The sequence below is a fragment of the Tympanuchus pallidicinctus genome, unplaced genomic scaffold (genome assembly GCF_026119805.1).
Source record: "Tympanuchus pallidicinctus isolate F22 unplaced genomic scaffold, pur_lepc_1.0 scaffold5, whole genome shotgun sequence".
Lineage (NCBI taxonomy): Eukaryota > Metazoa > Chordata > Aves > Galliformes > Phasianidae > Tympanuchus > Tympanuchus pallidicinctus.
The window spans coordinates 30,110,198-30,125,718 of record NW_026294769.1 but is presented as its reverse complement, the minus strand read 5'-3'; the positions used below and the strand labels follow the sequence as shown (position 1 = coordinate 30,125,718).

Below are 15,521 nucleotides of genomic sequence, written 5' to 3'. Positions count from 1 at the left end.
TTCGGTACCTGATGAAAAAGCCAAAAGTCCTGGAAATGCAGTGTGTCTCAAGAGAAGCACAGCCTCCAAGATGGCGGCACAGTCTGTGTGGCTGCAATACACAGACCTTTCATTTTACAGAAATATACACGTTTTTCTTCGCTCCTGTCTCACATCTACTGCGCGCCACAGGACAGGTTCCCAAATGCAACATTTTCTCTATTTTCTAAGTTATACTTAAAGTATCTCTTCCCCCCACCATCACCACAAAGAACGAACACCGGAGGGAGTGTGGGACGTAGGAAAGCGGCAGTCTTTAATTGGATGTTCTTAGGAGCAATATTTGAAAATCTGAAGTACAAAACCACGTCTCCTTCCAGCAGAGCTGGAGTGTTTCAACAAACTTATCTACATTCGGCCAAGGCAAATGGCAGGTCAGGGAGCAAAGGAAAAACAACTCTTCTTCAGAAGAAGCCAAAACAACTTCCCTCGATACGCCATGTGGCCATATGAAGAACATAAAAACCAGGGAACCAAAACCAGGGGTTGTGCTAACGAGCTTCAACAGGTCCCTAATTGTTTCAATTCCTGATAAGCAGCACTGCTGCCTAGACAATGGCTCAAGGGAACGTGGAGGAAGCTGTCTGGTTGATGATATCATCTCACTTAGCCACACTGCTTTCTGTTTTGTAGCTTATTTTCCAGTTTGTTTGGGAGAGAAGTACTAGTCCAAGAAAACAGAGAGATCAATTTACAAAGTACTTTGGAGAAATGCAAGTTGATCAGACTTTCTGAGTACGGCATGTTTTTATTACCAAATTTTGAAATCTATCTTGAAAAGAAACGTATTTCTGCAAGTGCAGCTCTTCTGTTTCTGTTTTCTTAAAATCCCTCCTTGGGGCAATGCGGGTAGCACCTATTAGGGCAGGACTCCTCACAAACAGGGAGAAGGAATGAAAACATTTCAAGTTCTGTGGCATTTCCTCAACAACGGAAGAAGGTTGGAAGGCAGGCAGGAAAGCACAGAAGAAGGAAGGAAGGAAGGAAAAACTTTTATTAGCACGGTCTTGGCAGAGTACCCTGATGGAACACAGGTGAGATCAGAGCTACAGCGAGTGTCTAGTCCTTAGTCAACTTCATTGTTACACACGCAGACTAGATTGCGTAAAACAAGGAAAACACTACCTAAAATTTGCTTTAAAAGTTATTTAACCAGAACAAATCATCTGGGAAAGTACAAATATTTCTAACTGGAAAAATATTTCTCTACAGCTGAGCTAGGCCTGGTAGCAAACCTTAGTGAATTATTAGTACCTTTATTGTTTTCTTTGGCCCCTCTGCACTATATTTGTAAAAAAAAGTCACTAAAAAAGAGAACAATTGTAAAAAGCAAATATTTTGTACAAAAATACAAAGTTTTAAAAGCTCTTAAAAGTATATTCCATATTATTGATAAGAGTTGGACTATATATATATATTTATATAAAATCTATATATTTGTGTATCTGTATAATTTTCCTACATTTGGGATTTTAGCAAATGAAACATCCTGTTTACACGGTTGCTTTATATGTTTTTTTATATATGACTGACCAACAGTCTTACTCAGATTGAGAGAATGTCTTTTTTTGGAAGGCACAAGCTGCTGATATCTGTGGTTACTGGTTGGGAAAAAAAATCTATAGCAGAATTAGTCCAATGGTATTTCCTGATGCTGTGGGGTGAAAGGCTTCAAACAGTCGGATGCTGAAGAAGAGTTGCTGATGAATTCCTTTATGCAATTTAACCAGTTTTCAGTGCTTGCTTTTGGTTTTGATATTTTTTTCTTTCTTTCTTTATTTTCTTTTGTTGTTGTTGTTGTTGCTGTTGTAGGCAGTGTTGCTCTCCCCTGGGATTTTCTTTTTCTTGAAGTGAATTTTCACAACATGTAGGTATCTGTAAAGTCACAGCCTTTTACGCTCCAAATATTTGCCCTACAATATGAGAGAAAAAAGTCAAACAGAAAAACATCACATAAAAAGCTTGTGAAGATTAAACACATTTCTAAAAAGAAAACTTACTGAGATCAAGGTATGTTAAAATTCTAACTGGACTCATATTCAGATTCCATAAGTCCTGGAGGATAAATATTTGTAAACCATTAGGCTTTTTTAAAATAACAAATGTATGCAGGGAAAGGAGGACACATTGTGTTGTTACTTACATATAGTCCTTCACTCTGGATACCCAAACAGTGTTAGACACACACAAAGCTTGTTCAGCACTTTGTTTGGTTTTGCTGTAGGGGGATGTTTTTGTGAATGGGAAGTACTTTTGGCTCTAGTTGGCATTTCCATCTGCCTTTGCTAAAATTCAGCTTACATGTTTACAAGTGGTGCAGCTGGGCACTCTCAGCAAAGCAATGTTACACCAGTTGTACGTAGGTGTTAACAATTAGGTGGAACAAGGCCCTCAACACCATTACCACCTCGCTGCACAATGGCGGGGATGGATTCCAAGAAACCATGCAAACCACTCTGCACTCTGCCTGTATATCTAGAAAGAGAGCCCCCATGGCAACTGCCTGGCTGACTGCTCAGCCATGAGGCCGTTTACAAGCTGTCCACTGCATTGGCTACTATTTGCAACAGAGCAGTTGCTTGTGGCATGGGACCTGGCTCCTCAGCCCAATGGGACATCTCCTGGCAGCATTCTTGTCTGAATTTTAAGGCCTTCGTAGCAGTCACCAAGTGCTTCCTGTTGCATAAACTCTCAGAACAGTGTTTGTTTTTTGAAGGCTGGTCCCGGAACCAGCCTAAAGGCCAGTTTTCACACCTGCTTGGCAGTTGAGTTTATAAAAACAACTTGCAGTGTGGCCAGGGTCTGAAGCACATGTGCCAAACCATGTCTGAAATTTTAGGCATGTTCCAAGTGGCCAAGAGGCAGAGCACATGATGCCTGCAGTCAGTCTGAAGGCTGCTTTTCCAGAGAGTGATCAATCCAGCATCCACATCATGTACATTATTAGCACTGCTACTGGAACCAACCTTATGCCTGGCTCATCTCCTCACTACCTACCCATTACCTAGATTTAGACTGGATATAAAGAAAAAGTTTTTTACCATAAGGGTGGTGAGGCACTGTAATAGGTTGCCCGGAGAGGTGGTGGATGCCCCATCCCTGGGGACATTAAAAGTCAGGATGGACAGGGCTCTGAGCAACTTGATGTAGCTGTAGGTGTCCCTGTTCATTGCAGGGGAGTTGGACCAGATAATCTTTAAGGGTCCCTTCCAACTCAAATGATTCTATGATTCCATCTGTGTGAAATGTACTTGAATTTGACCTGCCACATATAGAGTGAAATAATCAAATCGTGCCTCACTTACCTTTATCCATGTCTTTTTCACAAATGAAATTGTTAACGTCTTCACAGTAGAAGTCATTCCAGAGCCCAGCGTAGATTAACCCAGCACAATCTTCTCCTGGCCCGTGCCCATGACTCCAGTTATCAGGTTGCCCAGTTTTCCAGTTTCTTTCAACAAAAAAGCAATAGATATTATTGCACAATGCGGCACACATGATAGTTTTTCAACCACAAGAAATTAACAAAAACATCATGAGATCTGTTCTGAAAGGGAAATACACGTTGAGACAAACAATACATGACTCTTGCTGAAAATGGAAAACAGATGTATAACAGAGAAGGGAATCTATTTGGCTTCAGGCTGCCAAGACTCAAAGACCTAAAATTAGACCAATGAACTTTATTTTTGTTTCTGAATGTACATGCACGTGCAGTGGGAGCGCTCCATGTGCATCGTTCTGAACCCGCACAGTGTGCACTCTTCATTCCTGCCAGCAGATGGTACTGTGAGAAGCTGGCAGAAAAAGATGGCAGTGTGGTGACTTGGCCAGTCATTGAACCGAGATGGACCTCTTGGGAGGCACAGCAAGGGTTATTTAACTTAGAGATCAGTGTTTCAATAGAAGGTGAAATGTTGAGCTTATAAAGAATGTACAAAGTATGTGTCTAGATATGTTTCGAGATCATTAGTCTTCATGGGGAAAGTTAACACAGTATGTAAAGAGCTTGCAGGAAGTGTTTCCTCATCCTGTTTTTGTTTAACAAGTGAGACACACTTCCAAAGTTGGGATTTAAAAGCTCAGTTTTCCTGAAGGAACAGGTTGTTGACCAGAAGTTGTGATTGCTGGCTGATATGGGCTGCGCTCAGTAGAAAATTTGCCTGCCTGACACAGAGCATCTGAGCAGGCACCTGGGAAGACGTGTGGCATTCCGAGTAATGAAATACTTTGAAAATAAGAAACTGACAGCTCTGAGGTTATTACAGGGCACCTAAACCCATGGTGTGGTGGAAATCTATTGAAAGCAGTGGCTGAAGCAGGACTCTGGCACAGTGCTGCCATAAAGAGGATGAAAAATGAAAGCATGGAAGGAGAAAAAGGGAAAAGTATTATGGCTCATTTGAAATGCATCTGACTTTTTCAATGTTTCTCATCAAAATGAGCACCTATGAGATCACAGCTAATTAATTTGTAACAATTGACTGACTGAGCCTGTTTTTTTGGAGCACAGCATGCTCAGCTCTGTAAACTCTTTGGTATTAAAAATTTGGGTGTTTGAAATCTGTTCAATTTAGGACAAATTAGGTGTAACCCTAGGATTTCTGGAGAGCTGCCAATTCAGTTCTTGGCCAGCCAAAGCTTAGACACCCTTGTTTCGAGCATTTACCTTATGTTCAATGCTTTCCACATGGTTTTGGTCTTTATCTAAAGGCTGGCCATTTTTTATCAGAACCCTCTATTTATAGCCACTTGTAATGCAAATAAGGAAAATTCAAACCAAGACAGAAAAACTGTCTGTGCTTTCCATCTCAACTTTGTAATAAAAGTCAGGAGGCAGTGTTTTGGCAAGGAATGCTTTGCTGTGTAGTTACGTGATTCTTTCATTCAGTGTTCAGCCTTCCTTCTGGCGAGGAAATAAAGCTGTGTGCATAGAGAAGGGAGAGAGAAAACAAAGTTCAACAGCACCCTCAGTAAAGAATTATTTCATTGGCATCTACAAACCTCTGGATCCATGGGATAATTTCTAGGTATTGTTTACAGAAGGGTTGGCAAGAATGGTAGATTCTGCAGAAAATAAACACTGTTGTTTTTATTTACATACGTGTAAAGCGGTAAGGATCCATCCAGCCACCTCCATTCATTTTCCTTCTCTGAATCTGTAAGTCCAATCCAGAAGCTGCCTTTCCCCGAAATCTGCCTCTTTATCCATTGCTGTGGAAGAAAGATATTAGTGCATAACAAGCAAATACAGTCTTTGGAGATATTAAGCTACAAGAGCATCTTTGCTATCAGAATAGGAATGCCTGGAGAAACTTTTTCAAGCTGAAGACAGGTTTCATGAGTTTGCTTTGTGACAACATATCTATTAGTACTATCTGCAGATGAGGTACAGAGAGCTAGTCATCAAAGGAAAGTGGATGTAACATATTACAGATACAAATGGAAGAAAAAAAAACAAAAACAAACCGATAAACCACCAACAGACAGGAAGCACTTGTATCGTGATGTTCCCTATGCCACATAGCCACAGAGTAATTATGTTTAATAGTACTAAAAGTACAGCTAGATTTATAGTTACATTAAAAACATCTGTGCGTCACAGTAGTCAGGTTGCATATATTAAAAAGAATTTTAAAATAAATTATTTTCAACACTGAAAAAAGTCCACATTCTGGATTGTATGCACAGCATACTGGACTGCATCTTCAGAGGTTTGAAACTCCTCCAGTTCTCACCATTCTTCCTGTGCTCTGTGACCAGAACCTTCAGGGTGAGACGCTTCTCACAAGGAATAACTGCTGAGCAGAAGGTGGACAAAATGCTAACTGAAGTAAATCAACCACTGTGTGCACTTTCACTATATGAATTTATGATGCTCTCAGCTTCCCACTTACTTTGCTGCTTCAATATGTTAAATAAGCAGAGATTCCCTCGAAACATTGAAAGAAAAGCTAGTTACCTGTTCTTCTTTGTTGTTTATGATAACCAAGCGCGATGCCTTCTCTTCACAGAATAACTTTGCCTCTTCAAAAATTTCTCTTTCAATTGAAAAGTAGTAGCATTTTTCTGTGTAGTTCTTCCAATGAGGAGAACAACCTATGATACGATTTTTTTTTGCATGAAACACAATTCATAAATCAATGAGACAACAGTAACTTTCTGCATAGGGCCAATAATTAGGGGAGTATCCCATCTACAATGCATTGCCATCTAACATATTTAGGTATGTTTTGAGAATCTATTTACGAAAATCCTGACTGTGAAATCAAGGTTAAACCGTGAGGCCAATGGGACCATTTATTCCACATACAACTTAGGATTTTTCTGTAGCTGTAAACAATAAATTGAACCAGCTTCAGACTCTAAGTGGGAAGACTAAGGTATAGCTTCACTTGACAAGGGTCTTTATGATTAATCTCAGAGACTGAGATGTAGCAGACGTTGAATGAACCAGTGACTCTGGTGAACACCCTCCACCAGGTATATCTGTATCACAGTGAAAGATGCACACGTTTCAATAGCTTACCGTTAGCCTCAGGCACTGATGTTGGTTCGCTTTGTAGTGCCATTGGCATCCCTGGACCTGGTGGTCCTGGTGGGCCAGGTGGGCCTTTGGGACCAGGCAGCCCAGGGACTCCAGGTAGCCCAGGTAGTCCTCGAGGTCCTGGTACTCCTGGCTCTCCCACAGTTCCTTGCAGGCCTTGAAATCCTGGTGGGCCTTGTGGCCCCTGTGGACCATCTTTGCCTTGTGGACCTGGTGGCCCTGGGTCTCCGCTTGGTCCAGGAAGACCCGTTTTGCCAGGAGAACCTCTCTGACCTTTGGAGCCTGGTGATCCTCTTGAGCCTTTCCCTCCTTTCTCTCCTGGTGGCCCAATTGGCCCAGGTGGGCCCTTTTCACCTGCAGGTCCTGGTGGTCCAGGCTCTCCTTTCTCTCCTTTTTGTCCTTTTAGGCCAGCAGGGCCAAGAGGACCTTGAGGGCCTCTGTCACCTTTAGGTCCCCTTGGACCAGGAGGGCCTGAAACAACGTAAGCATTCAAAGTGGGAATACAGAAGAAAACAAACAAAAAGCCCACCTGGGGTCCCTCTTTAATATATCAGATCAGTGACGCTGGATATGCAGCACTGTGAAAACCAGGCTAACAGTTACTTGCAGCTGTGCTTGTAAAAGTAAGTCTGCTTCTCGGGCTCTACACACCGTTTCTCTTTTCTGAGCTTCCACGAAATATAAAATTTAGAAGAAAATCATCTGATGCATCTTGTCCTACAGTACTATGACAGCACTATGATGCCTCAGGTGACCAGTTGAGGTGCACAGCAAAACATGCTCTGTGCTGGTTGTGCATGCACTCCCATTCTCCTGTTCTGCTGTACTTCCTTTTCCTTCCAGTAATATCTCCTCTCTTAGACTACTGGACTGCTTTTCCTGCAGTGCTGTTTCTTACTCTGTCAATAGTGGGTTGTCAAAGAGACAAAAAAGATGGACAATGTGCAATAGGCCAACAATAGGAAAGGCCAGTTATATTCACTAGCTGGTAGGTTATAACAGGAAACAGAACAATATACAAGATAGGAAATGGTAATGCTGTGGCAGTTTTCCATATATAAATATCAAAATAATTTTAGATTCAAATTATTTGATCATGGGTGATCAAATATTTTGCCTACATATGTTATTTTCAGCATCATTTAAATTCCTTCAGACATAAATTACTCAGCTACAGTAATTTAGACCTGTGTGAAATGAAAAAGCTTAAGGTTACTGACTTGTAATCTTGGCTCTAATTCACTTAGTCTATTTGGAACATTTAGTTTTCACTTGTGATTAGAGTTTTAGGCCTGGCTGGTTCCATCAGGTTGGCAATATTCATGTTCTTTTCATTTGACTGGGAGAAACCTCCTAAACTTGATGCTATTTATTCCTGGAGAAAATAAAATATTCCAGGATTAAAAAATAAGCAAAGTAGGATGTATTCTGGCGAAATAACAACGGGCTTAAAGTAAAATCGTAACTTGTTTTTCAGTTAGGGTGGACCTTTCTGGGAATAGTCCAACATATATTTTTTAGCCATTTCCTCCTTAGCTGGGATTGGTTTCTTGAGGTTCCACACCTTCACTAACTTATTTTAGAAACTAAATCAAAAGCAGATCCAGGCAGTCACTCAGAATAAAATCTGCGAAGTCAGAACCTTCTTTCATAACATCCCCATTCTAGGTATGTAGCGAAGGCACAGGAAAATTAGTAAGGAAAATTCAAGCTACATTTACATTTCCGAAGTTCAGGATTATATAATGGAAAACACCAGAACTGTGTACTAACGTGCATTAACTTAAACAGAAATAAAGTACTGCAAATAGGAATTCATCACAGTCCATTACGAGCTTCACTGGAGAACCTACATACCTTGTAGGATAGTGAAGTTCTTGATGAGCTGGCCATGTTTGGAATCTACCAGCTTCATTTCTTCCATGATTACTGACAAATTGGCAACTTCAACATCTAACCTTGACCTCATCAAATCCTGTTGCATCTTGAGTGATGCAGAGTCTAAACGAATATTGGCTAGTGTGCTGTTCATAAAAATCAGCTCATCTGAATGTTTACTTAAGGTGTCTGTACAAGTTGTCCTGACCTCATTGAGATTGCTAGTCAATGTCCGTAGATGATGAGCAGTGTAGCTGATGTTGCTAATTATATTGACTATATCAGTCTCAAAGACCTGGAACTTCTCTTCCAATTGGCTGAATTTGGCAGAAGTTCTGTTTTCATATTCTTTCTGCTGTTCCTGGAGATCCTTCAGATTTTGTTCATTGGCTTGGGCAATTGTGGTAATATTCTCCATTTGCCCACTGAAGGAACTGAGCTGATTGTTCATGTCTTCAAGTGTATCGTTATTAGCTTTTGCTAATGCTGAATTGTTGGCAGCCAAAGTCTGTAAATTTTGTACTTTTTCCTTAAGCCAGTCAGTGTCCTTCCGGGCTTGAAGGACAACCTGCTGCAGGTTTTGAAAGTCATTCTTGATTCTTAGAATAGCCAAACTTGTATCTTCCATAGACTTCTGCAGGACACTGATAAGATTTCTTTGCTGTATTTGTGTCAAGTTTAAGTTGTTAAGGTTCATGATGACCACATTATGAGAATGCACTTGGTTTTGCAAATTTGTTTGGATATTACTTGTGTCTTGTTGAAGATTGTTTATATAGCCAGTATATGCCTGAAGAGTCTTATTGACACTGATGATCATGAAAGAGTTACTATCTAAGGCACTTCTCATTTGGCTCTGTCTATCATCTAGTACATTTCCAGATTCTTGGAGCTTCTCCAGTGTATCTTTGTTTCTGGTAGTTTTCTCTGCAATGTCATGAAGCTGCTGACGAAGAGCCAGAATGTCAGATCTGAAGCTAGACAGTTCAGTGTTAGTATTCAGGGCTTTCTGTCCAGCTTGGTCATCTGTTGTACAGACAAAAATATTAATGAAAGAATTTAAAATGTTTTTTAAAACAAACTATAAAAAATTACAGTATATTTTAGGTATGTTATGGCTGTCAAAATGTTTTGTCAATAGGATTTCTTCAATATCTTTTCCAGACAAGAGAAATTACTGAGCAAAATTTTGTCACTAGACAGAGTAGAAATACAAAAGACGAAAACTTTGTATCTTGCTGAGGGGAAAAAAATGGTGTTTCTGTTGTCACAAATATGAAAGCCTGCCATTAGAAACTATGACGAATACACACTGCCAAGTAGTGCTTCTATTTTGAATGAAAACTGAATGGTAAAAAGTATTTAAAATACCAAAGAGGTAACACAAAATTTATGCTTTGAAGCTACAGCTGGCTTTTGCTGAAAGTTCAGAAGTAGATTCTAACAGTTCATATTTTCTTTCTCCTGTCTCTGGCAGGTGGAATATCTTCACTGTGATTTAGTACAAATAGTTCTGTATTTTTAAATCTTGGGTTTAGTTTTAAAATGGTTATAATACCAATTTTAAAACAATTTGGGTAAAGACAAAAGCTTTGCCATCAGGTTATTGTAGACATGACAGGATACATTTCCTTTTTTCTCTTGAATGTACCACTGTTGCTCCTAATGACGTTTCTTTTGCTTTTATTGTTTCCTCATGTTCTGACTTTCAGGAAAGCAAAATCATAACCATTAAGGTAACATCTCAGCTTTTGCTTGCACTGCTCTACAGTATACTCCCGGAACCTTGTTTGAGTGTAATTAAGCTTTTGAGGTTGCACAGTTCACAGAATCACAGAATCACAGAATTGTAGGGGTTGGAAGGGACCTGCAGAGATCATCGAGTCCAACCCCCCTGCCAAAGCAGGTTCCCTACAGCAGGTTCATCATTCATCATTCAGGACAAATCATTCATCATTCAGGACAAAGCAGTTCATCATTCAGGACAAAGAAAGTACACAAATAAGCAGTCAACACTCACTTGGAGCGAATATTCCCTTTCTTGACCTCAATCACTTCCCTCTGCTAAACGCAGTCCATATATTTTTGTCCTATCAAAGTATAACTATGTGAATAATGTAGCCTGAAGTCCACCACTTCAGATGACTCCAAGAGGGGGCAGGATGGTTTTCATAAACTACAGTGAATATGGCTCTGTAAGGAGCTTTCTTCTGATGTGTTTGAATGAGTCGCAATGGTGAACAGCAAGAGAAAACTTCAACCAGAAGTGTTTATGGAACATAAACACACACACCACCCTGTAACATTTTAATTTCCTCCATGGCAGATCCATTTAAATTGGGACTGATGGTCTGAGCACCTCATTGGCCATCCATCAGTAGTATGTAAACATATGTGGACATGAACTAAATCAAAGGTGCTCCAAGCGGTGATTAATTTAATCAACATGAAAGATTGCATGTGCTTTCAGGTATAGCATTTATGCCTACATATGTATCAGCAAAAATACATGCCACTGAATTATCCTACACTGTTGAAATAAATGCAGTGTGCAAATACTTCAGAATACAGCTTGGTTTTTAGCGGAAGAAGCTGTGAACATCAAGCTGCAAGCTAGTGAATTTCCCAAGCAATACAAATCTCAATATATTGTTTATGAAGTGAAACAAAATGTATTTCAAGAAGCACATGCATGTATGCACATATTTATACTTAAATAAGAAGTATTTACATAAACTATAAATCTGTGTATCTATAAGCTGATAATAAACAGCTTTGCTACCTTTCCAGACAAGGAAGAAAGGTAGAAATGTAGATAGAGTGAGTTGGGAATCCCTACCATGATTTTTTTCCATTTTCTTGATAATTAAGAACTGTGACTACACTTGGGAGACCTGAGCTCACAATAACTTTATATTTTGTATTCTCTGAGATGATTAAGACACATTTTATGGAAGTTCTCAACTTGCCTCAGACATGAGAGCCCTGAACTGCTGATTATTTTTGCATCCTTTATAATGGCCATCGGTTCTGAACTTTAAGCGTTACAAAGGCATCAAGATGGTTAGGTGACAGATATTTACTTTATGTAGAATCTCTGCCTTTGTTGAGGAGCTTCTGCTATATTTTACATCTCTAACTCAGAAAAAGATTCTCGAGGACAACTTTTAAGTTCTTATTTAGGTATGGATACATTCAGAGTGACTTCAGTAGGAAGTGTAAATATTAAAGTATGCTTAAAATGTTGCCACAGGTAAAGACAGCCTTAACAAGTGTTCTCCCAAGTACTTGAGAAATTGAAACAGAACTATCTTGACATAGCCAGACAGTTTTCAGACAAAATTCTGGCCTGTATCTTCCAGGAGAATACTGAAAAGTCATGATAAAAAGGGGCTTTGGTTGCATGTAGATTACCTAATTTCTTCAGATCACTCTGCACCTCTGTGAGCTTTTCTGTATATCTTCTATGGGATGTTTCCAGGCCACCTGTCACATTGTTCATTTTTTCAACAACTACGGTAAAGAAAACAGTGTGTTATGGAAAGAAGAAAAAGTCAAATTATGAAGTGCAGTAAACTACAAAACAAACCAAAAGAACACTACTAGCATCAAACTTAAAAAAGCATTAAATCTGGCCTGATGCCACTACACTCAGTTGTTGTGCTATGAAACAACAGCAGGATGAACTCCCATCTGCTGGTGGTACCCAGCACACTTCCAGTTCTTCACTCTGCCAACAGTTCCCACACATTTCTTTACTCAGAAGCAACCTCCCTTATGAATAAAGAAATCCCTCTTTGTAAGTTCTCCTTATGAACCAAGTCCTTGTTTTCACAGAATCACAGAATCACAGAATTGTAGGGGTTGGAAGGGACCTCCAGAGATCATCGAGTCCAACCCCCTGCCAAAGCAGGTTCCCTACAGCAGGTCGCACAGGTAGGCATCCAGGCAGGTCTTGAACATCTCCAGAGAAGGAGACTCCACCACCTCCCTGGGCAGCCTGTTCCAGTGCTCCGTCACCTCACTGTAAAGAAGTTCTTGTGCACATTGGTGCAGAACTTCCTATGCTGCAGTTTCCGGCCGTTTCCCCTTGTCCTGTCTCCACTCACCACTGAAAACAGTCTGGCCTCGCCATTCTGCCCCCCACACCTTGGATATTTATAGACTTGTCTTTTCACAGTACTTCCATGCTACAAGTGCAGTGTTTTGTGGTAGACTGGTTGCTAAAAGCTCATACAGCTCATACATGTGAGAGAAGCCTTCCCTTTATTTCGCATGATCCACTGAGCCATTACTCCTTGAAGAGGCCTTTTTTTTTTTTCTTTTCTTTTTTTCCCCTGAGCCTTTTAATCATTAAAAGAATGTCTCCTGGATACAAGCTCTGGTCTGCCATAGCAGTTTGAAGATGCATCTATTAAGCACTTCCAAAACCAACGTTTCTGAAATCAACATTTAAATGTGTTAATAACGGCATAAATCACTCAAAATGTTCTCAAAATTGTTCTGACTTGTTAAGATTGAAATGGTGGCCAGTCAGCAAGTGCAGCCTTATGGCTTCCTTTAATGTGTTTTTTATTTGGTAATGTCTGAGTCATTTTCTTGTCACCGAGACAATTTGATGATTTGATTGAGTTGACATGGCAATGGAAAAAGCAACAAATAAAGAGCCTGGATAGGCTTCTAGTGACAGAAATCTGTACTTGAAGCAACCAGGGAAATGTTTGCAAGGCTGAGGAGCTGTCTTCAGCTTCCATGGCAAATCTACTTGAACATGCTTGGCATTCAAACAGCAACCATGGGCAGAAATTTTATTCTCATCACCTGACTATTTGGCCCTCAGGTTACACTGGGAGCAGAACAGATCTGCGTGAACCCTTGGAGAGGCTGCATGAGGCATTGTGCCAGTCCCCTATTCAGACAGGAGAAATAATGTTTCCCATGCCTTTAGGAAACCGAATTCTCTAGGCCTGTGCTGGGTTGAAGACACCAACCAATTCTTTCTGTCTGTGAGATTATCTGCAGACACAAAGTAGCCTCATAGAAGTTGTTGCTATGTAAAGAATTGTTTTTCACTAGGAGTGGAAATTTAAGCGATATTTTGCTATTCTGAGCAACCACAACCAGAACTTTGAAGTGCAGACCACCAAGTGCTCCTTCTTCATTTTGCCCTTGTTTTTCTGTTCATGGGTACAGGTACACAGAAGTTTTAATGCTTTCCAAAAAATCAACAGACAAACAGCAGATCAAGATCATCTCTGATGTAACTACACTGAGGTGAGTAGACTTGCAACAGAAGAAAAATCTCAAGATTTTCAAAATGACTGGACATCCCTTGATGAATAACCTTCCTACTCCCTTCTAACTGCTAACAGTGCAATAAAAAAGAGGCTCTACTGTGAGTGTAAAGATAGAGTCAGAGTGCAGATTTCAGTATTTGGGATGATGGCCTGCTAAAAGCTATGCTACAATAATGACCCTGGCAACAAAATCTTATTTCTTTTTCAGGGGGACTATTACTCAGTACTGCTTGCTTTAGAAAGGATTTTCTCCCTAAGCATAACACTAATATTTCACAGGTTCTTCTGCCTGTGAAAGGTACCTGTTGTACACCATTTTTCTCAAATGAAGCCAAGCTGATCCTCTGTTAGTTCTCACTGACTGTCTTCCAGGCTGGAGCCCAGCCCAGGTCCTTCTGTAACTGATGCATGTATGCATCATACACAGCGAGCATGGGGACCCTACTTGGTATTTCTTTCTGGCCAGCACTAGGCAGCTCCTTGTTCATTCCACGATGCTTTGCTTTGTTTATGAATAGTCATCACGAAGGATACAGCTCACTCTATGCTCTTAAAAAAGATCTAGCAAAAGCATTTGGATTTAAAAAGCAGACCCAGTCCAAGTGCTTTTGCTGAACCTTTGCCTACCAATATCACATTGTCTATGTTAACTCAGATTCTGCATACTATTCACCTGCTTACTCCAGTTATGCAGCACACTTGGAGTTGAAAAATGAATATATATTAACAATAATGAAAGGAAATATAGTTTATTCCTTTTGCAGTTTGACTGACAGTCAGTATTTCAGATCTAAAGTTTGTAAACCTCAGGCTTTTTGCTGCTCTGTAGCAGCAAGAATGTTGACTGAATAAAATCTAACACTGGAAACTAATATCACAGTATTCCCCTGAAGAGTTTAAAGTAAATGAAAATAGTAGAATACTATCAATATGCAGTAGCCTGTACTGGCAGCTGGTGAGATTGGATGGAATTGCATATACAACAGCATATGGTATTTTTGTTACCAAACTCAAAAAAAAAAAAAAAAAAAAAAAAACAAAACAAAAAAACAACCCAAAAAACCAAAACAGCCATACCAAAAAGACTGAAGGTGGTTTGTAGCTGGTTTGTAGCTATGAATATTCTTTGTGTAGAACACTCTGAACATTCATTGAAGCGGCACTTCATTCATTGAAGCGGCAATTTAATGAGAAGTCTTACTGGCACTATTGACAACTGGCTGTAGTATGTAGGGAAGACCATGCCTACTCTGTGCCTGAAAGATGGCAAATCACAGAATCACAGAATCATAGGAGCTGGAAGGGGGACCTCTGGAGATATCCAGTCCAGCCCACAGCTAAAGCAGGTTCCCTCCAGAGGGTTGCACAGGAAAACATCCAGGCAAGGTTTGAATGTCTCCAGAGGAGACTCCACAACCTCTATGGACAGCTTGTTCCGGTGCTCTGTTACCCACAAAGTAAATGTTCAGATGGAATTTCCTGTGTTCCAGTTCATTCCCATTGCCCCTTGTTCTGCTGGTGGGCACCACTGAAAATAGCCTGGCTCCATATCTCTGTGACTCCCACCCATTAGATATTTATAAGCAGTGATAAGATTCTCCCTCTGTCTTCTTCTCCCCAGGCTGAACAGCCCCAGGTCTCTCAGCCTTTCCCTATACCGGAGATGCTCCAGGCCCCTCATCATCTTTGTGGCCCTCCGCTGGACTCTCTCCAATAGTTCCCTGTCTTTCTTGAACTGAGGAGCCCAGAACTGGGCACAA

The 15,521-nt window shown here is 40.3% G+C and overlaps 1 protein-coding gene across 1 annotated transcript in view; it reads right to left on the bottom strand.

Moving 5' to 3' along the window:
* Positions 1–1,836: 1,836 nt before the first annotated feature.
* COLEC12 (collectin subfamily member 12) overlaps positions 1,837–15,521 on the bottom strand; it is a 90,039-nt gene continuing 76,354 nt past the window's right edge. Inside the window, exons 4-10 of the mRNA XM_052703403.1 lie at positions 11,879–11,977; positions 8,444–9,490; positions 6,569–7,057; positions 6,002–6,138; positions 5,144–5,253; positions 3,345–3,490; positions 1,837–1,952 (exon numbers count right to left, since the gene is read on the bottom strand). Of these exons, the coding sequence (XP_052559363.1) occupies positions 1,933–1,952; positions 3,345–3,490; positions 5,144–5,253; positions 6,002–6,138; positions 6,569–7,057; positions 8,444–9,490; positions 11,879–11,977 (2,048 nt within the window). The 3' untranslated portion in view covers positions 1,837–1,932. The remainder of the gene's footprint in view (positions 1,953–3,344; positions 3,491–5,143; positions 5,254–6,001; positions 6,139–6,568; positions 7,058–8,443; positions 9,491–11,878; positions 11,978–15,521) is intronic.